Source organism: Heteronotia binoei, chromosome 14 (genome assembly GCF_032191835.1).
Source record: "Heteronotia binoei isolate CCM8104 ecotype False Entrance Well chromosome 14, APGP_CSIRO_Hbin_v1, whole genome shotgun sequence".
Classification (NCBI taxonomy): domain Eukaryota; kingdom Metazoa; phylum Chordata; class Lepidosauria; order Squamata; family Gekkonidae; genus Heteronotia; species Heteronotia binoei.
In genome coordinates this window covers 53,624,623-53,646,107 of record NC_083236.1, presented here as the reverse complement: position 1 = coordinate 53,646,107, position 21,485 = coordinate 53,624,623, and the positions used below count along the sequence as shown (strand labels likewise).

Genomic DNA, 21,485 nt, shown 5'->3' with positions numbered 1-21,485 from the left:
GGTTTGTATCCCCACTCATCCATGAAGCTCACTGGGCGACTTACGTTCTAAATAAAATTAAGTTGGTCTTAAAAGTGCAATTGACTCTATTTTGGTCTACCACTTCAGACCAACACGGCTGCCTACTTGGATCTGGGTGACTTTGGATCAGGGGTGGCCAAACTTGCTTAACATAACAGCCACATGGAATAAATGTCAGATGTTTGAGAACCACAAGACAGGGAGGGAAGGAAGGAAGGAAATAGATGAAGGAGGAGAGGTGGAAAGAAAGAAACTGTGACTTTGAATTATTTAACTTAAGTGATTTAAAGGCAGAAATGCTTTTTCCAAGGCTTTAAATGATTTAACTTAAGTGACTTAAAGAGATAAAGTCCTTTTCCAAATCAGCCAACAGGGTGGATGGGGCGGGGGGGGGGGCTTCAAGAGCCACACAATGTGTGTGAAAGAGCTACAGTTTGGACACCCCTCCTTTGGACCAATCAAACACAGCCTAACTTACCTTATAAGGGAGTTGTGAGATTAAAATGGGGAGGGGAAATCCATGTGTGCTGATAGGGATGCCAACCTCAAGGTGGGACCTGGGGATCCCATGGAATTAGAGATCATCTCCAGAGTATAGAGATCCATTTCCCTAGAGAAAACGACTGCTTTGGAGGGTAGATTCTAGGACATTGTACTCAGCTGAGGTCCTCGTCCTCCCCAAATCCCCCGTTTTCCCACCTGCAAGAGCAACCCTACCCCCCTCCATCCTCCACCAGTTGCCAGGGGGGACCCAGCAACCCTGTTGCTTAAAGGGTAGAACTGTGACCAATAAAGATTATCTTTGCATTTGAACAGGGCTTTTTTTTAGCAGGAATGCACAGGGATGCAGTTCTGGCTGGCTTGGCGCCAGGGGGTGTGGCCTAATATGCAAATGAGTTCCAGCTGGGTCTTTTCTACAAAAAAAGTCCTGTGTGAAACAATGGTGCCATCAGGGGTGTGTGGCCTAATATGCAAATGAGTTCCAGCTGGACATTTCCTTTTAAAAGGCTGTGTGAAGCAACGGTGACATCATGGAGTGTGGCCTAATATGCAAATGAGTTCCAGCTGGGCCTTTTCTGCAAAAAGCTGTGTGAAACAATGGTGCCATCAGGGGATGTGGCCTAATATGCAAATGAGTTCCAGCTGGGCATTTCCTTTAAAAAGGCTGTGTGAAACAACGGCGACATCAGGGGTGTGACATAATATGCAAATGAGTTCCTCCTGGGCTTTTTTTCTACAAAAGAAGCCCTGCATTTCAAATAGGGGGGGAAGAGGAGTGAGTCAGGGAGAGAAGAGCTTGCCTCAGGTGACCTCATATGTCTGAGATTCGATCTCCTGAAGCACGCCTCGTTTTTCTTTCGACCTGCAGTGTTCCAGCTCCCTTGACAACAAAAAGTCTTACAGGATTGCCTTGTGTTCATTTTTAAAGTATGGCATGAGTCCCCCTTATGGCAGGGCAATTTTGATCCCAGCACTGGTCGTGGGAAAGCTAATGGCGCAAAAGCAGTGCAAATTCGCCATTGCCTCTTTGTGTCTGGAGGCTGCCGCTGTTTATATGTTCCTTACCCATCTTGTAATTAAGGATCGCCTGAAATCCAGCACGTAGAAGAAATAATTAGAAATGGAATTCCCAGTTATGATTGTCCCCCCCCCCCCCCTGCGTGCTTTCTCTCCCTCCTCCACTTCGCTGAAATCAGAGAATTCCAATCTAACTCCACTACACTGAACATTAACAGAAGCATTAACGCAAACACAATGCCTGTTGTCTGCCAAACTTCTAGGAGGTTGTACTGTTTATTTCTGGCTCAACAAGATCAGACAATGATAGCAATAGCCAAGGTTTGCTAGCGCAGTTTATGGAATTGAAGTTTGTACTTCAAAAACACTGACTATTAGGCATCTTTATTGCTAAGAAAAACTGAGCAGTAAATATTGGTTTATAATATGACCAGATCCCTGTTAATGAGTGATGGCACAGCTGGTGCCCTTTGATCAATTGCCATTTGCCATTCTGTACAGAGGTAAAACCGTACAGAGGTAAAGTTATGCCTGGTTTAATTGATATTCTTTCATTGCAAAATCCCCCTTAAGAGGCCTTGTCATTTGCAAACATGCTAGGCTACAGACTGGTAATAGCTTCTTCCCACTGAGCAGAGAGTTAGGGTTGCCAGCCTCCAGGTGGGGCCTGACATTCTAATGTTTTGCTGCATGTATTGTTTTATAGTGCACTTCTATAAATCTAGTCTATAAATCCAATAAATAAATCCCCACTTGTCTGTGTCTTGCCTTGCCTTGGCTATTTGTGAGCCTTCCCACTAAGCAGATGTCCTTCCCTCAGACGTGGAGATAGCAGCACCATCACTGTGTCCCTCAGGAATGTCACCCTTGCAAATCACCGACCTGCATGTCCTTTCCAAACTGAGAGCCAGTTTGGTGTAGTGGTGAAGTGTGCAGACTCTTATCTGGGAGAACCAGGTTTGATTCCCCATCCCTCCACTTGCACCTGCTGGAATGGCCTTGGGTCAGCCATAGCTATCACAGGAGTTGGCCTTGAAAGGGCAGCTGCTGTGAGAGCCCTCTCAGCCCCACCCACCTCACAGGGTGTCTGTTGTGGGGGAGGAAGATAAAGGAGATTGTGAGCTGCTCTGAGACTCTGAGATTTGGAGGGGAGGGGAGGATATAAATACAATATCTTCTTCTTCTTCCCTGGCAGCGCACAGTTGGAGGGATCTGTGGCAGTGGGCGCTGCAAGAAAATTTGAGTCCCTGCTAGGCATGCCAACCTCCAGGTAGGACCTGGGGATCCCCTGGAATTACAGCTGCTCTCCAGAGCACAGGGATCAGTTCCCCTGGAGAAAATGGATGTTCTGGAGGATTGATGCTATGGCATCATACCCTTGTCTTCTCCAGGCTCCACCTCCAGATCCCCAGATGTTCTCCAGCCTGCATCTGGCAACTCTACCCACCAATCCCCCACTTGTAGCTGGGGGGGGCAGACCTGGCATCCCATAAGAACATAAGAGGAGCCATGTTGGATCAGGCCAATGGCCCATCCAGTCCAACACTGGCCAAAATAACAGGTGCCATTAGGAGGTCCACCAGTGCGGCCAGGACACTAGAAGCTCTCCCACTGTTGTCCTTCCCAAGCACCAAGAATACAGAGCTTCACTGCCCCAGACAGAGAGTTCCAGCAATATGCTGTGGCTAACAGCCACTGACGGACCTCTGCTCCATATGCTTATCCAATCCCCTCTTGAAACTGTCTATGCTTGTAGCCGCCACCTTGCATTGGCAGCTGCCCCAGCTGACACCAGCCCTGTGAGGTGGGCTAGCAACTCACACAGTAGCAATGGGAAGGTATTTTGCAACCCTCTGGAGTCCTTTTGCCCACTCTTGACAAAAACATTTGGTAGGTATGAGTCAAGCACATGAACAGTTCTTCAATCAAGGGGGTGGGGAAATCACAGCATGACTCAGCAAACAGAGAGGCTAAAGTTATCTTTAAAGAATCCCGGCTCGGATTCCAGCACCTGCTGAATTTTTGTTCCTTCTGTGGCAATCTTAAAAGATAATGGAACACTCGAGGCCTTGACCCCGGCAAAACCTCGTGAATCTGCACCTCAGCAACCTTTAGACCAACTACCACGGTTGTGGTTAACGGTACGGCGCACACACGTCCACAAAGACCGGCAGCAGAACTCCGTCCGTCACACTGCACTTTGCCAGAGAAGAAAAGTGATTGGATCTCACATGGTATGTTATCTGTTTTTTTTTTAAATTCCCCTAGGATGGAACACGATTGCCCAGTGCTATCTGTTGCTTTAAAAATCTTCAAGATGGAAGATCTTTCTCTTGCAGCTTCTGGAATACCTGCTAAGGGGAGAAAAGAAAACGGAGAACTAGTGGTCACATATCTTTTTTTGTTTAAAAAAAAAGTTTGTAGTGGCAGAAAAAAGCACAGAAGGCGGCAAGCAACTGAGATTTATTAAGGGGTTTGGAACACCTTACCTTCAAGGAACAGCTAAAAAGTCTGGGGTTTTTCAATTCAGAAAAGAAAAGAAAACTATGTCGGGACATGTTGGAGCAGGGGTGACCGAACCTGAATAATATAAGAGCCACACAGAATAAATCTCAGATGTTTGAGAGCCACAAGACATGAATGCCTGATGTTTGAGAGCAGGAAGGAAGGAAGGAAGGAAGGAAGGAAGGAAGGAAGGAAGGAAGGAAGGAAGGAAGGAAGGAAGGAAGGAAGGAAGGAAGGAAGGAAAATAGATGGGGAATAGGCAGAGAGGGAGAGGTGAAAAGAAAGCAACTTTAAGGGAAGTTGGGAGGGAAGGGGCATGGCATAGCCCCCGGGGGGGTGGCAAACTTGTAAGAGCCACATTGAATAAATCTCAGATGTTTGAGAGCCACAAGACATGAATGCCTGATGTTTGAGAGTAGGAAGGAAGGAAGGAAGACAAATAGATGGAGGAAGAAGGGGGGGGGGGGGGAGGAAGAATCGGAAAGAAAGCAACTTTAACTTTAAATCCATTCTCCAAGCCGCCAGCTGGCTTGGCTTGGAGAAGTGATTTAAAGAGACAGATGCCTTCTCTAAACTGGCCAACATGGCAACGGGGGCTTTGAGAGCCACATAGTATGCGTGAAGGAGCCACGTGTGGTTCCCGAGCTGCAATTTGGCCATCCCTGTGCTAGAGTTTTATACAATTATGCATGGGGTGGAGAAAGTAAATAAAGGGGAGGTTTTTCTTCCTCTCCCTTAATACCAGACCCAGGGACACCCAATGAATCTGACGGGAATTGGGACCTAGTTTCAGGAAGGACTAAAGAACACAATCCTTTGCTTGACAAAAAACAAGTTTGCGGAATTCCCTTCCAGTGGATGCAGTTATGGCTGTTAGCATCAGTGGGAGTTAGACATCAATAAGGGGTTAGGCAGATTCACGGAGGGGAGATCTATCAGTGGCTACTAGCAGAGAGTAAAGGGAGCCTCTGTATTCAGTGGCTAGCCCGATCTTGTCAGATCTCAGAAGCTAAGCAGAGTTGGCCCTGACTAGGAAATGGCTGGAAGACCGCCAAGGAATACCAGGGTCATAACTAGGAATGGGCATAAACTGGCTCAAAAGCCTTTGGTGTAGTGGACTCTTATCTGGGAGAACCAGGTTTGATTCCTTACTCCTCCACTTGCACTTGCTGCCCTATGGGTGAAGAAGTACTTCCTTTTATCCGTTCTAACCCGACTGCTCAACAATTTCATTGCATGCCCACAAGTTCTTGTATTGTGAGAAAGGGAGAAAAGTATATGGGTCCAGGGGTCCATTCCATCTTTTTTCTTCTATGACAGCTAATTATGATTTCCTTGGTTCTGCCACCCTCTGTTTGCATATTATCCCTCTTCCATGACTAATATTCCGAACTGCAATTGTAAATTCAGGATGGGGGACCACCAAGTGTGCATATGCACAAAAGCTTATACCTGGAATAAAACTTTGTTGGTTTTAGAGCCGGTTTGGTGTAGTAGTTAAGTGTGTGGACTCTTATCTGGGAGAAGCAGGTTTGATTCCCCACTCTTCCACTTGCAGCTTCTGGAATGGCCTTGGGTTAGCCATAGCTCTGGCGGAGGTTGTCCTTGAAAGGGCAGCTGCTGTGAGAGTCCTCTCAGCCCCACCCGCCTCACAGGGTGTCTGTTGTGGGGAAGGGCACGCCTTCTTCTTCTTCTGTTTGTGATTATTTTGGCTGGTTCATGAACTGAAGCCAGTCACCCGAGAAAGCCCCTTCAGACAGCTGAGATGCACAGAAAAAACTGCTGAAGCAGAGGCAGGCGAAGGCAAACCACCTCTGAAGGTCTCTTGCCTTGAAAACCCTCTGAGGTCGCTATAGGTCAGCTGTGACTTGAGGACACTTTCCACTACCACCAACCTCTGAATGCCGGTGCGCAGGTATTCGGAGGCAACTTTGTGCCCTGCAGGCTGGCATTTGGGATGCCTGGTTAGCCACAGCATCAGCAGTGCCAGATTAAACCCTGTGGAGGCCCCTAGGCAGTCAAAATCTCGGGGGGGGGGGCCTCGCAAATTACCTCAAAGTGGGAGCGCCTTCTGCAGCCTGCAGGCACCTTCTCAAAAGCCCCTTTGACAAAGCTGCGGGGGAGAGACAGAGAGAGGCAAATTTGGCAACGCCACCAACAGCAGCCACACCAGGCAAGTCAGGCAAAGAGCAGCTCAGTTGCTGGCTGCGCGTGCAGGCTGGGAGGGCTGCAAGCAGAGGGAAAACTAAGGGGGGGAGCCAGCCCAGGGCCCCTAAAGGCATGGAGGCCCATAGTCCAGTACCTACTCGGCCTAATTGTTAATCTGGCCCTGAGTGGGAGGCAGAATAGATGGACCACTGGTCTCAGCCCATGGCTTTTCCTGCATTCTTCCATTTGCTCGCGTTCTTTGGCATCGCTCTGTTCTCTCCGTAATCCTCCCTCGCTGCCCCCTCAACTGATTATATATTTGTCGCACGAGGCCGGCAGCGACGCTGCATCACGATTTGAGAAAATGGTCATCTGCCGTTCCTGATGAGAAATCGATATTCCAGCCCACATCTCGGTTGATGCATTCAAAATGGGCAGGGTTTTTATCATTAAATAAGTGGTCGCAGACAAATGGTCTGTGCGCTCCCCCTGCCCAGATGTAGCCAATCCTCCAACAGCTTGCAAAAAAGAGCCTTGTAAGCTCTTGGAGGATTGGCTACATTGCGGGGTGTGGCCTAATATGCAAAGGGACTCCTGCTAGAATTCCACCCCTGGGTGCGATGCCATACAGTCCCTCCACCCTCCTCCAGAGCAGCCGTTTCCTCTAGAGAATCTGATCCCTGTAGGCCCCACCTGAAGGCTAGCACCCCTCTCAGTTACAGAATCCCCTGCCTGCATTCACTCAACTGGTGGCAACTATCCTTTTGAGAACAGAGCTCCAGATGAAGACATTTAGAATTTCCTTGGCTTTGAACAATAATAAGCATAGAGCAGGGGTCACTGGGTGAATGAGGGGGAGCTGGGAATTTCCTGGATTGTGCAGGGAGGGTTGGACTACATAAGAATATAAGAGAAGCCATGTTGGATCAGGCCAGTGGCCCATCCAGTCCAACACTCTGTCACACAGTGGCCAAAAAACTCAGGGGCCATCAGGAGGTCCACCAGTGGGGCCAGGACACTAGAAGCCCTCCCACTGTTGCCCCTCCCAAGCACCAAGAATACAGAGCATCAGTGCCCCAGACAGAGAGTTCCATCTATACCCTGTGACTAATAGCCACTGATGGACCTCTGCTCCATATGCATATGCATTCCCCTCTTGAAGCTGTCTATGCTTGTAGCCGCCACCTCCTGCGGCAGTGAATTCCATGTGTTAATCGCCCTATGGGTGAAGAAGTACTTCCTTTCATCCGTTCTAACCCGACTGCTCAACAATTTCATTGCATGCCCACAAGTTCTTGTATTGTGAGAAAGGGAGAAAAGTATATGGGTCCAGGGGTCCATTCCATCTTTTTTCTTCTATGACCACTAATTATGATTTCCTTGGTTCTGCCACCCTCTGTTTGCATATTATCCCTCTTCCATGACTAATATTCCAAACTGCAATTGTAAATTCAGGATGGGGGACCACCAAGTGTGCATATGCACAAAAGCTTATACCTGGAATAAAACTTTGTTGGTTTTAGAGCCGGTTTGGTGTAGTAGTTAAGTGCGCAGACTCTTATCTGGGAGAAGCAGGTTTGATTCCCCACTCCTCCACTTGCAGCTTCTGGAATGGCCTTGGGTTAGCCATAGCTGGCAGAGGTTGTCCTTGAAAGGGCAGCTGCTGTGAGAGTCCTCTCAGCCCCACCCACTTCACAGGGTGTTTGTTGCGAGGGAGGAAGGTAAAGGAGATTGTGAGCCACTCTGAGACTCTGAGGTTGATAACAGAGGGTTGGTTTGGAGTGGCTTGCACCCGCCCCGAATAAAGCCAGTCAGAAATAGAGCGCCCCGGAGCTTCCAGATGGCACTCAAAAAAAGGGCAAGCTGTGGGCACCCGGGGAGCATCTGGAATGCTCACGCATCCCATCGGTGGCTCCCTGGGTGCTCTTCAGCTACTCCCCAGCCTTCCAGATGGCCGGGAGCCACCTCGGAGACACCCCAGCGGAAAGGCACCACTTTTGCCATGGTGCCTTTTTGAGGTGAGAGAAGCGGCCTTGAGGACGGGGTGAGTACGTGATCCAGACAGAAGCCAGATGTTGCCATCTGGAAGGTTTTTTTGGGTCGACTTCAGAGGTGCCTCTGAGTCAACCCAAAGTGACGAGTCTGCACTCAGCCTGAGATTCAGAGTGGAGTGTGGGATGTAAATCCAATAGCTTCTTCTTCTTAAAATGTGCCAATAGATTCAAAGTTGTTCAGCAATTTTAAATGTTGGCTTTCTTTTGAATTCCCAGGTTAACTTTTGTTTGTGTGCAAGCCTCCTCGAGGATTTTGTCATGAGGCAGGATGTAAAAACTTTTAAATGAACAAATGCATTTTGAAGGAGTTTTTTTCGTTTGCTAATTCAAAATATTTATATCCTCTCCATACGGATTCAAAGAGAGCTTACGTAAGAGAGTGAAGTCATCAGTTCAAAACGAGATCATAATCAGCAATAACCAGGATAATAATCAGCAATAACCCAAAAACAGCTAGTAAAGTCTCTTACAAAACACATACTTGACTTGCAGCCAAGACTAATCAATTTGAACTGAACCGAACCACTGCGAGGAACCTATAGAGTCTTCTAAAATTATATATTCAGGGTAGCCAACTCTGACTCAGGGAATTCCTGGGAATTTGGAGGCAGTTCCAGGGGAGGGCAAGGGAAGATGGCATGGAGTAGCCCCATCTCATCAGATCTTGGAAGCTAAGCTAAGTCAGTACTTGAAGAAGAGACCAGCCAGGAAGACTCTGCAGACAGAGAGAGGCAATGGCAAACTACCTCTGCTTCTCATTTTCCTTGAAAGCCCCTTGCTGGGGTCAGTTCTTGGATGGGGGATCACCAAGGAAGACTCTACAGGGGAAGGCAATAGCCAATCACCTCTGCTTCTCACAGGTAATCAGGGCTTTTTTGTAGCAGGAACTCCTTTGCGTATTAGACCACACCTCCCTGATGTAGCAAATCCTCCTGGAGCCTACAGTAGGTTCTGTACTAAAAGGCCTGCAAGCTCTTGGAGGACTGGCTACTTCAGGGGTGTGCAGCCTAATATGCAAAGGAGGTCCTGCTACAAAAAAAGCCCTGCAGGTAACACTTTGAAGGTGAGCAAGGAAGGCCCCTGCTAAGATGGACCAGGCAATGGGTAGCCCCATCTGGAGCACTCTTCGCGCCAGTTTAAGAGGTTATATTTCAAATACAGGCATTTCTGACCCGACAACTTCCGCTTTTTCAAGACAGAACAATTCAGGTTAAACACAAAGCGGATCCCTCCCTCAAAGTTTGTGACTCTTCAAATTCCATCCCTTCCCCTCTCCCATCAGCTCATGTCATCCCAAATTCCACTGGTCTCAGGGCTAATTTTCCAAGACAGCTCTCATCCCTGAAAGGGGCTGGGGCTTCAGGATAAGGGAGGGGCTCAGCGGAAGAGTCTCTGCTTTGCATGCAAAAGGCCCCAGGTTCAAGCCCCAATATTTCCAGTTAAAAAGATCAAGGTGAAGGGGATGTGAAAGACCTCTGCTCACGACCCTGGAGAGCAGCTGCCAGTCTGAGTGGACAATACTGATTGTGAAGGACCAAGGAACTGATTCAGTTGAAAGCAGCTTCACACATGCTTGTGTTCAAGAGCTGACTTGTGCTCATGCACTGGGGAGGGGATTAGATCTTTTCTTAGCTCCAGATGGGACCATTCCTTGCTCACATTCAAAGTATTACCTGCAGGGCTTTTTTGTAGCCAGGAACTCCTTTGCATATTAGGGTGCACACGCCAGCCTTCTCCCATAACCTGAACTATCTCTTCACTTAGGTAGCTTTCAGTTTGTTCTAGTGGTTGTGTGCTAATTCTTATCTGGGAGAACTGGGTTTGATTCCCCACTCCTCCACTTGCAGCTGCTAGAATGGCCTTGGGTCAGCCACAGCTCTCGTAGGAGTTGTCCTTGAAAAGGCAGCATCTGTGAGAGCTCTCTCACTCCCACCTACCTCACAGGGTGTCTGTCGTGGGGGAGGAAGGTAAAGGAGATTATGAGCCACTCTGAGATTCAGAGTGAAGGGCAGGGTATAAATCCAATATCTTCTTCTTCATCTTCTATTAGTGGTGGAAGTTGCAGCCAACGTATGGCAACCCTGTAGGGATTTTGAAGCAAGAGATTAACAGAGGTGGTTTGCTGTTGCCTTCCTCTGCGTAGTGACCTGGGACTTCCTTGCTGGTCTCCCATCCAAGTACTGACCAGGGCCAACCCTGCTTAGCTTCCAAGATCTGATGAGATCAGGCTAGCCTGGGCCACCCAGGTCAGTGTCCATCACTACTGCTCATTATTTACTCCAGGAAGTACATCATGGGCAGCAACCATCACTGACCTGTTGCAAAACGTTTGGCCCATTTTTCATGCTAAAGCCTGGTGACTGGGCCTTTCTGGCCAGAGTTTCTGCCCCTGAAAGAGATCACAGGAGCCCTCTTTGCCAAATGCATTTGCAAAGAAACCCAGTGGCTGGTGCCTTTTCCACAGAGCCCCCCCCCCCCCCCGTCGCTAATTGTCTCGTAGGCGCTTGCAATAAATACTCTCCCCGTTAATGACCAAAGTGAAAAAGACAAAGTGTGTAATTTTCCAAATCAATAAGAAGAATGGGAAGAATGACTAATAACGCTAATTTCACACTCGTTTGCTAATCGGGACTCCTTGTACTCTGTGCCAAGACGACAGCGTCGCTTGTCACTCAGAATAAAGTGTGCCGTTTAAGCCAATTTGCATGTCTTTTGCATAATTTGTTGTCCCCCTGCTTCCAAAATGGGGGGGGGGGAGTTTTGATTGATTTGGAAATATTTGTCAGGAAGGGGAGATGCGCAAAGCAAGCGGAGCGACTTCAGCGATGCTCTTCTGAACATCAGAGGGATGATCGTCAAGAACATTTATTTATTTATTACTTTAAATTTCTATCCCGCCCTCTCCGCAAGCGGACTCAGGGCTGCTAACAACATTCAGTTTTACAGATTAAAACCAATAAATGATAATTACAATTTAAAATTTTAAAAACATTTCATGGTGCTGTATCACTGCAATATAATATAAGCAGTGATCACATAGTACTCTATAATGATATAGGGTGGCAGCTCTCTCCTGGTTAGATCTCAAAGGCCTGTCGAAACAGTTCGGTCTTACAGGCCCTGCGGAAAGTAGAGAGATCCTGCAGGGCCCTTCTGGCCTCCGGGAGAGCATTCCACAATTCTGGTGCTGCCACTGAGAAGGCCCTAGCTCACGTCTGCCGCAACCTAGCCTCCCTTGGTCCAGGGATGGACAATAGATTTTTTGTCCCTGAACACAGTGCTCTCTGGGGAACATGTGGAGAAAGGCGGTCCTGCAGATGGACAGACCATAAGCAAAGCCATGTTGGATCAGGCCAGCAGCCCATCCAGTCTAGCCCTCTGTGTCGTCCAGTGGCCCCAAAGCCCCAGGTGCATCAGGAGGTTTACCAGCAGGCCCAGAACTCCAGAAGCCCTTCCAGGGTTGCCTCCTAAGCGCCAAGAATACAACGTATCACTGTCCCAGACATATTGTTCCAGGGCTTTTTTTTGTAGCAGGAACTCCTTTGCATATTAGGCCACACACTCCTGATGTAGCCAATCTTCCTGGAGCTTACAGTAGGCCCTGCACTAAGAGCCCTGTAAGCTCTTGGAGGATTGGCTGCATCGGGAAGGTGTGGCATAATATGCAAAGGATTTCCTGCTACAAAAAAAGCCCTGTACTGTTCCATCTAGACCAGGGGTGTCAAACATGCGGCCTGGGGGCCGAATGAGGCCCCCAAAGGGCTCCTATCAGGCCCCCGAGCAACTGGCTGTCATCTGCTTCCTTCGCCCTCTCTCTTGCTTCCTTCTGGATCATGACTTGCTTTGCCAGGCTTGCTCAATAGCCAAAATGGGCACCCCCATGTGATGTAATCAGTGCAAAGGGGGGGGGGGGCACAGGAAGTTGGCCTTGCCTAGGGTGCCAGACAGTCGACGGCTGGTGCTGCTTCTGGCATGGTGTGCTTGTGGAATTATCACATGAGTCATGTTCCCTATGAACATGCAACTGATGCCACAGGCTCTTCCTGAAGCACCTCCTACTCCAGTGAGGTCGAGGAAAGTCAAGCTTGGCAAAGAGGTGCTTTCTGGGAAAAGGAAATGGGCACGAGGCAACACAGTGGTGGAGATTGTGGTGGCCCAGGCAATGTTCCCTCTAAGGTGCAGAGTCTTGTGAGCAAAAATTCTACTTTGTGAGCTCCTGGCATTAAAGTGGTGAGCTACTGCATAAATTATTGTGCTCTGGGGCCATTTTTCCTGAGCTAAGACAAAAATGTGTGAGCTGGAGGCTAAAGATCTGTGAGCTAACTCACGCTAACTCAGCTTAGGGGGAACACTGGCCACGAGAAATGCTCCCTCTAAGCTGTGGCATCTTGGGCGCAAAAATTCTACTTTGTGACCTGCTGGCATGAAAGTTGTGAGCGAGTAACTTGGCTACTGCATCAGTTAGTTTGCTCTGGGGCCATCTTTCCTGAGCGAAGACAAAAATCGGTGAGCTGGAGGCTAAAAAGCTGTGAGCTAGCTCACACTACACTGGCTGCCTGCAGACAGCACTACGTTCAGGGTCCTAAAATCTTCTTAAGATCCCTGGACCAAAAGAAGCTCAATTGTCCACCACCAGACCCAGAGCATTCTTGGTAACAGCCCCTGCTCTGTGGAATGCCCTCTCCGGAAACATCAGGGCTTTGTGTGACCTGCCACAGTTCCGCAGGGCCTGTAAGACCGAACTGTTCAAACTTGCCATCAATGGTTAAGGGGAGGTGGCTGTTATTCCACAGCACCGACAGTCTCACTGAACTAACATAACTGTAACCAGAAACATCAGAATAACCAGAACATCAACGAGCATCTTGGACTTTGAATGATTATAAAATGTATGGAAATGATTTTATTGTATATTTTGTTTTTAAAAATATTTCACGTTGCTTTTATACGTTGTTAGCCGCCCTCAGGCCGACAGGGGAGGGCGGGATATAAATCGGATTAAATAAATAGATATAAATAAAGAAATAAACACCAACTCAGTTTAGAGGGAACATTGTGGCCAAGACCTGTTGGGGAATCACTGGTTAACGTCGGCCTGACACAGAAGGTGCTCGGTCTGCATTTCTCTTTGGCAAAGTTGGGAGAAGTGAGAGGGGGTCAACAGGTCATCCTATAATTGATCTGGATAGTCAGGCATTGCTGGGAACTGTTTCAAGACCTGGAACATTTTCTTCCAAAAGGAAGGTCAACTTGGAATGAGAGGATGAGAAACCAAACAGGGTCAGAGGACTTTGTTCTGGTGCATTTGGAATAGGCTGGAATAGACAACTTTTTTGTAAACCACCTTGAAGGCAACATTAAGACAGGCTTTTAAAAATCATCTTCAATAAGTCAAATGCAGGACTTGAGAGACCTGGATTCAAATCCTTCCACTACCATAAAATGTACTGGGGCGTTTCCTTTAATACAATTTTGGGAATTATTAATTGATTGGTTTAACTGACGTCACAGTGGTACTCAAGGTTGTTGTTTTTTAAAGCAGAAACGCACAGGAACACAGTTCTAGCTGGCTTGGCATCAGGGGGTGTAACAGAAAGGGAGCCAAGTAACTGGATCCAGCAAACCCACAGTAAATAATATGCAAATGAGTTCCGCTGGGCTTTGTCTATTAAAAAAGCCCTGTGTGAAACAATGATGACATCAGGGGTGTGGTCTAGTATACAAATAAGTTCCTGCTGGGCTTTGTCTACAAAAAAAGCCCCGTGTGAAACAATGATGACATAAGGGGTTTGGCCTAATATGCAAATGAGTTCCTGCTGGGCTGTTTCTACAAAAAAAAGCCTGTGGTACCCAAGCTGCCCTGAGCCTGCCTTGGTGGGGAGGGTGGGGTATAAATTTAATAAACTGAACTAACTAAAGATAGTTGATGTCTAATTCTATCCAGCACTATCTTAATCCCCCCCCCAAATTCAGGGCCGTGTACCTGGTGCACCAAATCACATTGTAATCCTTTCAGCAACCCTAGGAGGTTGGCCAGAACTGGCCTAAGATCATCCAGTGAGATAGATGGCAAGGTGAAGATTTGAACCTGGAGCTCTCAGATCCTAGTATGACTCTGTAATCACTATCCACAACACTAACACCTCGAACACATGAAGCTGCCTTATACTACAACAAACCATTAGTCCATCAGGGTCAGTATTGTCTACTCAGACTGGCAGCTGTTCTCCAGGGTCTCAGGGGGAGGTCTTTCACACATCTCTTACTAACTGGAAATGCAGGGGATTGAACTTGGGATCTTCTGCATGTCAAACAGATGCTCTAGCACTGAGCTATGGCCTGTCCACTGAAGTTCTAGCGAATGTGTGAACTCTTTCTTTGCTTTCTTGGACTGTTTTGCTCACTGCTGCGATGGTTGGCTTCTTGCAGTTAAGCTGGATGACTTTTCTTGTATAACCCACTAGCTGAGAAAACAACAGTTGACCCTCACAGGGGAAAATAGTAACAGAAAGGGAGCCAAGTAACTGGGTTCAGCAAACCCACAGTAAATAATTATAGCCTCTCTTTTCCCTAGTTACTAATTTACTGCCTGATGCTACACAACAGGGGTGTAGAGGAGTCCAAAGTTTTCTGTCATGACTGCCCCTGGCCATGCCTCCTGCTTCTAACTGGCTACTTTTCGGAAACATCTCATGTTTTGAAGAAGAAGCAAACGAGGGCACTCGGAAACACATCCCTAGGGTTGCCAGGTCTGACTCAAGAAATATCTGGGGACTTTGGGAGTGGAGCCAGAAGACTTTGGGGGTGGAGCCAGAAGACTTTGGGGGTGGAGCCAGAAGCAAGATTGTGACAAGCATGATTGAACTCCAAAGGGAGTTCTGGCCATCACATTTAAAGGGACAGTGCACCTTTTAAATGCCTTCCCGCCATTTGGAAATAATGAAGGATAGGGGCACCCTCTTTTGAGGCTCATAGAATTGAACTTCCTGGTCCAATCTTTTTAAAACGTGGAGTGTGTTTTGAGGAAAGGCTCCACAAGCTATGCTGAAAATTTGGTCCCTCTACCTCAAAAAACAGTCCTTCCCAGAGCCCCAGATACCCACAGTCTTTGTCACTAAAATATATGTTTGCCCTGTGGTGCAGAGTGGTAAGCTGCAGTACTGCAGTCCAAGCTCTGCTCACAACCTGAGTTCAATCCCAGCAGAAGCTGGGTTCAGGTAGCCGGCTCGAGGTTGACTCAGCCTTCCATACTTCCGAGGTCGGTAAAATAAGTACCCAACTTGCTGGGGAGAAAGCGTAGATGACTGAGGAAGGCAACGGCAGACCACCGTGTAAAAAGTCTGCTGTGAAAACATTGTGAAAGCAACGTCACCCCCAGAGTCGGAAACAACTGGTGTTTGCACAGGGGACTGCCTATACCTTTAACAATATTTGTAAATGGACTCAAGGAGATGCAACAAAACAGAACAAAGAAGCAGCAACAGTCTGATCCTACACGTGTTTACTCAGCATTGCATAGAACTTACTTCCAAGCAGGGCTTTTTTTGAGCGGGAATGCACAGGAACGCAGTTCCGGTTAGCTTGGAATCAGGGGGCATGGCCTAATATCAAAATGAGTTCCTGCTGGGCTTTTTCTACACCCCCCCCCCCGTGTGAAACAACGGTGGAGTCAGGGTGTGTGGCCTGTTATGCAAATGAGTTCCTGCTGGGCTTTTTTTTTACAAAAAAAGCCCTGCTTCCAAGGAAGTGTGCCTAGGCTTGCAGCTTTCACGGTGCCCTGTTACCAAAATAGAGAGAGTAAAGGCCCACTGGATTGTTGCTTCTGTCAGAACTTGAGCAGCCGGCTGAGTGAATGGGCATCCTTGGTGTTTGCTTCAGAGAAGAATCTGAGGGAGTCCAGGAAGGTGCGGTCTGACATTTCATTTATTTCTTTTGTCAGGGTGTTTGGAACTTTGAAACGAGAAATCAAAATGGTTTTTGATTTTTAACTTATTGCAGAGCATCAGAAGCCGAAAGAAACACCCACCATGTGGAAATGGATTTACTCTAATTATAATTTGCTCTCTTTTTTGGGGTGGTATGCTTCCTATGTGTTCCTATATGTTTTCTCTCCCCCACTCCCACCCGTCCTGTGGTTCGACCGGATGCAGGAGGGTGTTTCCGAAAGTGCTTTTCGAATCACTCAAATGTCTGAGAAGTCCGTAACTCCCTCCTTGTCTCATTTCTCTCTGGCTGCAGAGATTCCAGAGCTGCAATCTTAAAAGAGAATGGCCAAGAAGACGAATAAACATATTTCCGAATCCAGCAATAGCACAAAGGCTGAAAAGGAGCCCGTGGAGAAGAATGGAGTGATCGGCTTGACCTACGTAAGTACAGATATTGAGACTGCAGGGCTTTTTTTGTAGCAGAAACTCATTTGCATATTAGGCCACACCTCCCTGATGTAGCCTTTGCATATTAGGCCACACACACCTGATGTAGCCAATCCTCTTGGAGCTTACAGTAGGCCCTGTGCTAAGAGCCCTGTAAGCTCTTGAAGGATTGGCTACATCAGGGAGGTGTGGCCTAATATGCAAAGGGTACATCAGGGAGGTGTAGCCTAATATGCAAAGGAGTTCCTGCTACAAAAAAGCCCTGGAGATTGGGAGAAAGGAGCTGAAAGGCAAAGATCTATACCTGTTAGGCTTGCCAATCCACAGTTGGTGGCAGGGAATCTCCTGGTTTGGAGGCCTCCCCCCCCAGCTTCAGGGTTATCAGAAAGAGGGTGTGTGTGTTAAATGTCTGCTGGGCACTCCAATACATCCTATGGAGACTGGTTATAATGAAGAATTGATCTGTGGGTATCTGGGGCTCGGGGGTGGGGGGGAAGCTATTTTTTGAAGTAAAGGCACCAAATTTTGAGCATAGCATCTGGAGTCTCTCCTAAAAAACAAAACTGGTTTCAAAAAGATTGGACCAGGGGGTCCAATTCTATAAGCCCCCGAAGAAGGTGCCCCCCTCCTCCATTATTTTCAGTGAAGGGAAGGCATTTAAAAGGAGCGCTGTCCCTTTAAATGTGATGGCCAGAACACTCTTTAGAGTTCATTAATGCTTGTCACAACCTCACTCCTTGCTCCACTCCCAAAGTTCCCAGATATTTCCTGAGTCAAACCTGGCAACCCTTAAACCAGTATAAAAAGCAAAGTTCTGAGTATTGTGGAAGCTGGTGACCTTAGTTTATAGCGGAATTTTTTGGATTCCTTGGTAGCAGCACAGAAGGCAACAGGACAAAGAGATGTGCAAAGAAAGTGGGCTTTGCCCCATATATGGAGTGGTGTGGACTTTTTCACTGTTAGACTTCTTCCATGATTGCGTTTTGTAACCAGCTGCTATTCTGGAAGCATTACTGTATGTTTAAATGTTGTTGAGTCTATGTCACTAAAATATATGTTTGTCCCATGGCGCAGAGTGGTAAGCTGCAGTATTGCAGTCCAAGCTCTCTGCTCACGACATGAGTTCGATCCTGTCGGAAACTGGGTTCAGGTAGCCAGCTCAAGCTTGACTCAGTCTTCCATCCTTCCGAGGTCAATAAAATGAGTACCCAGCTTGTTGGAGGTAAAGTGTAGATGGCTGGGGAAGGAAATGGCAAACCACCCTTTACAAAGTCTGCCATGAAAACATCGTGATGCGATGTCACCCCAGAGTCAGAAACGACTGGTGCTTGTATAGGGGGACCGCCTTTACCTTTTTTACACACTTTGGTGTGATATTAAGTATATTTCCGGTGTTGATTGTATTGTTCCATATTTACACATCAGAACCTGTTGAATTTATATTTTTATCGTCTAGACTAGAGGCTGGCAACCCTAGCTGGCCTATCATAATAATAATAGTAGATTTTATTTGTATCCCGCCCTCCCCGCCTAGGCGGCTCAGGGCGGCTAACAACATTTCATACATTTACATAGATAGGTAAAACTTTAAATTTAACAATTAAAAATTAAACATAAAAACCCGTTAATAGAATTAAAATGCATAATTTAAGTTAAGTTAAATGTGTCTGGCAGCAATAAAAATATTCTGGCGCTGGTTCTGCCAGTTTAAATAGTTCCATAATAGTATTATAGATGGCGGTTCCTTTATCCCTAGCAGCTCAGCAGTCGATATCAATGTAGGCTTGTCTGAAAAGGACGGTCTTGCAGGCCCTGCGGAACTGGTCAAGAGCAGTCTTGTCTACTCTGACTGGCAACAGCTCTCTCAAGGTAGAGGTTTCCCACATCAACTTCTACACCAGGAGTGGCCAAAGTTGCTTAATGTAAGAGTCACATAGAATAAACATCAGATGCTTGAGGGAGGGATGGAAGGAAGGAAGGAAGGAAGGAAGGAAGGAAGGAAGGAAGGAAGGAAGGAAGGAAGGAAGGAAGGAAGGGTGGAAAGAAAGCAACTTTAATTTTAACTTAACTTTAACTTAATGCATTCTCCAAGTCACTGTCTGGCTTTGCTTGGAGAAGTGATTTAAAGAGAGAAACACCTTCTCTAACCCTGCCGACAAGGCAGTGGGGGCTTCAAGAGCCACACGGTATGTGTGAAAGAGCCACATGTGGCTCCCGAGTCGCTGTTTGGCCACTCCTGTTCTACATCATCCTTTTCAAGCTGGAGAAGCCGAAGATGGAACCTGGGACCTTCTGAGTGCCAAGCAGATGCTCGGCCCCTGAGTCATGGTCCCTCCCGTGTTCTGGAATGTTCACTGCAGGTTCAGAATGACCGTTGAGCTGGTCAGTTGGGGAAGATAGCTCAATGGGCATGAATGCCAAAAGGTTTCCTTCCAGGTAGAAGTGAACTAAGAGAAAAAGGGTGGGGGGAGGGAGGAGAGAAAGGAGATCTGTGCAGCATGTCATAGGAGGCAGAAGACTGAAATAAGGCAGCAGAGCAGAGCTTCTTAAAAGGAATATTCCCAAGGCGCAGAAAGGTACATGATTGTCATTCCTGTTCATAGTGTGGTCTGCTACTACATGCCTGTGGATATAGCAGTCTCTAGCACAGATTGCCTTAAAAGAGGCATCTTCCCTCTTATTCACCCGCTCAAATGGTGGTAAGATCCAACCCACTGATGGGATGGACAGTCAGGGCCAGCTCTACCACCAGACACATAGGTGACTGCCCAGGGTGCTAGATTTTGGGGGGGGGGGGGTGCCGGAAAGGCAAGAGGAGGCTCTTCTCCTGGCTTGTTTGGCATCAACCAGCTTCTAGAATCTCCTTGTCTCTTGATTCTGGTCTTCTGTAGATAACTTGATGAAACGTGGAGGGCTTCTGAAGAACTTTTTTTTTTTTTACATAGTTCATTTTGAATGCCCAGTAAGTAAAACACGTATTCCAGACTTCTTGCTTTTCTCTGTATTGAATGGTGGTGGGTCACCAAAGTCAAAGTTCACCCCCCCCCCTTTTGTTTGCCATCAAGCTGCAGCTGACTTCTGCAACCCTCTGGGGTTTTCAAAGCAAGAGACGTTTAGAGAAGGTTTGCCGTTGCCTACCTCTGCGTCACAACCTTGGACTTCCTTGGTGGTCTCCCATCCAGGACTGACCGTGCTTAGCTTCCAAGCGCTAGCAAGATCAGGTTAGAATGGACTAGGGGGGGGTGTAGAAAAAGCCCAGCAGGGACTCATTTGCATATCAGGCCACACCCCCTGACATCACCAATGTTCCACACAGGGCTTTTTTGTAGAAAAAGCTTAGCAGGGACTCATTTGCATATCAGGTCACATCCCCTGATGCAAAACCAGCTGGAACTGCGTTCTTGCTAAGAAAAAAAAGCCCTGCCCTGGACTATCCAAGTTAGTTCATCCAGAACACCCCCCCCACACACACAAAAAAAAAGCCCCAAAAATCCTTGGGCTTTGGACAGCACGGCATCACAAATTGTAGTGTAGAGCTAGTTCAGCACATGTCCTCAATTCATCTGCCTCCCAAACAGGGCTTTTTTGGTAGAAAAAGCCGAGCAGGAGTTCATTTGCATATTAGGCCACGCCCCCTGACACCACCATTGTTTCATGCAGGGCATTTTTGTAGAAAAAGTCCAGCAGGGCCTCATTTGCATATTAGGCTAAGCCCCCTGACACCAAGCCAGCTGGAACTGCATTTCTGCTCAAAAAAAGCCCTGCTCCTGAATCTTATAATTTAATAAGAACCTACTTGGAAATATTAGATTTGAATCCAATAGCACCTCAGAGACTAAAAAGTTTTTCAGGATATAAGCCTTTGGCGCTCAAAGCTCTTGTATCTGACCAAGGGAGCTTTGTTTCCAGAAAGTTTATCCCACCACCACCACCCCATATCACTGGTCTCTAAAGCAGGGGTGGGAAACCTTTATTCTGCCAAGGGCCATATGGATATTTATAACATCATTTGCGGGCCATAAAAAAATATCAACTTAAAAAGCCGCCCTAGGCAAATCCATAGCTTCAGGGCTTTTTTGTAGAAAAAAACCAGTAGGAACTCAGTAGCATATTAGACCATTTCCCCTAATATTAGCATATTAGGTCACACCATCTGGGATAATCAAGTGCAAACTGAACTGTGACAGTAACTTTTTCAGGCCCTGTAGCAATTCTGGCCGGCCAGCCGCACAGTACATCTGTGCCCTGTGATCCCTGCCTGGCCCTGGGGAGGCTGCTGCACAGCGCGGCTGGGCCCCACGATCCTCTCTGACCAGCCAGGCCCCAGGGAGGCTGCCATATGGCTTGGTTTGGTCCAGCAATCCCCGAGGTCCACACCAAGTGACCTCGAGGGCTGTATATGGCCCTCAGGATGGAGGTTCCCCACCCCTGCTCTAAAGTGTCACTGGCCTCAATTCTAGCTCTTTTTCTTCAGACCAACCTAGCTACCCTCTGAAACTGTACTTGGAAATGGAAGCACATGGGAAGCTAACAGGCTTCAAAGCAGGGTTGTCAACTCTGGCTTCAGAAATACCTGGAGATTTGAGGGAGGAGCCAGATGAGTGGGGTTTAGGGAAGGGAGGGACCTTGGTAGGGTATAGTGCCATGCAAGCCACCTTCCAAAGCTGCCATTTTCTCTAGGAGAAGTTGGAATAAATGGACAAAAAAAATGATATTTATGTAATCTAGAGATCAATTATAATTCCAGGCCCTCTCTAGCCCTAACCTGGAGGATGTGCAGTATCAAAAAAACCACAGCTTGTTGTGAGGAAATTACTAACACATTTTCAAATGTATTCAGTGTCTGTCAATTCTGAGAGTGAATGCC

At 47.4% G+C, this 21,485-nt stretch overlaps 1 protein-coding gene across 1 annotated transcript in view; it reads left to right on the top strand.

Moving 5' to 3' along the window:
• The first annotated feature begins 3,446 nt into the window (after positions 1-3,446).
• The window catches only part of LOC132582619 (ATP-binding cassette sub-family C member 12-like), a 117,766-nt gene continuing 99,727 nt past the window's right edge, over positions 3,447-21,485 (top strand). The window contains exons 1-2 of the mRNA XM_060254279.1: positions 3,447-3,773; positions 16,485-16,612. Coding sequence (XP_060110262.1) covers positions 16,514-16,612 — 99 coding nt within the window. The 5' untranslated portion in view covers positions 3,447-3,773; positions 16,485-16,513. The remainder of the gene's footprint in view (positions 3,774-16,484; positions 16,613-21,485) is intronic.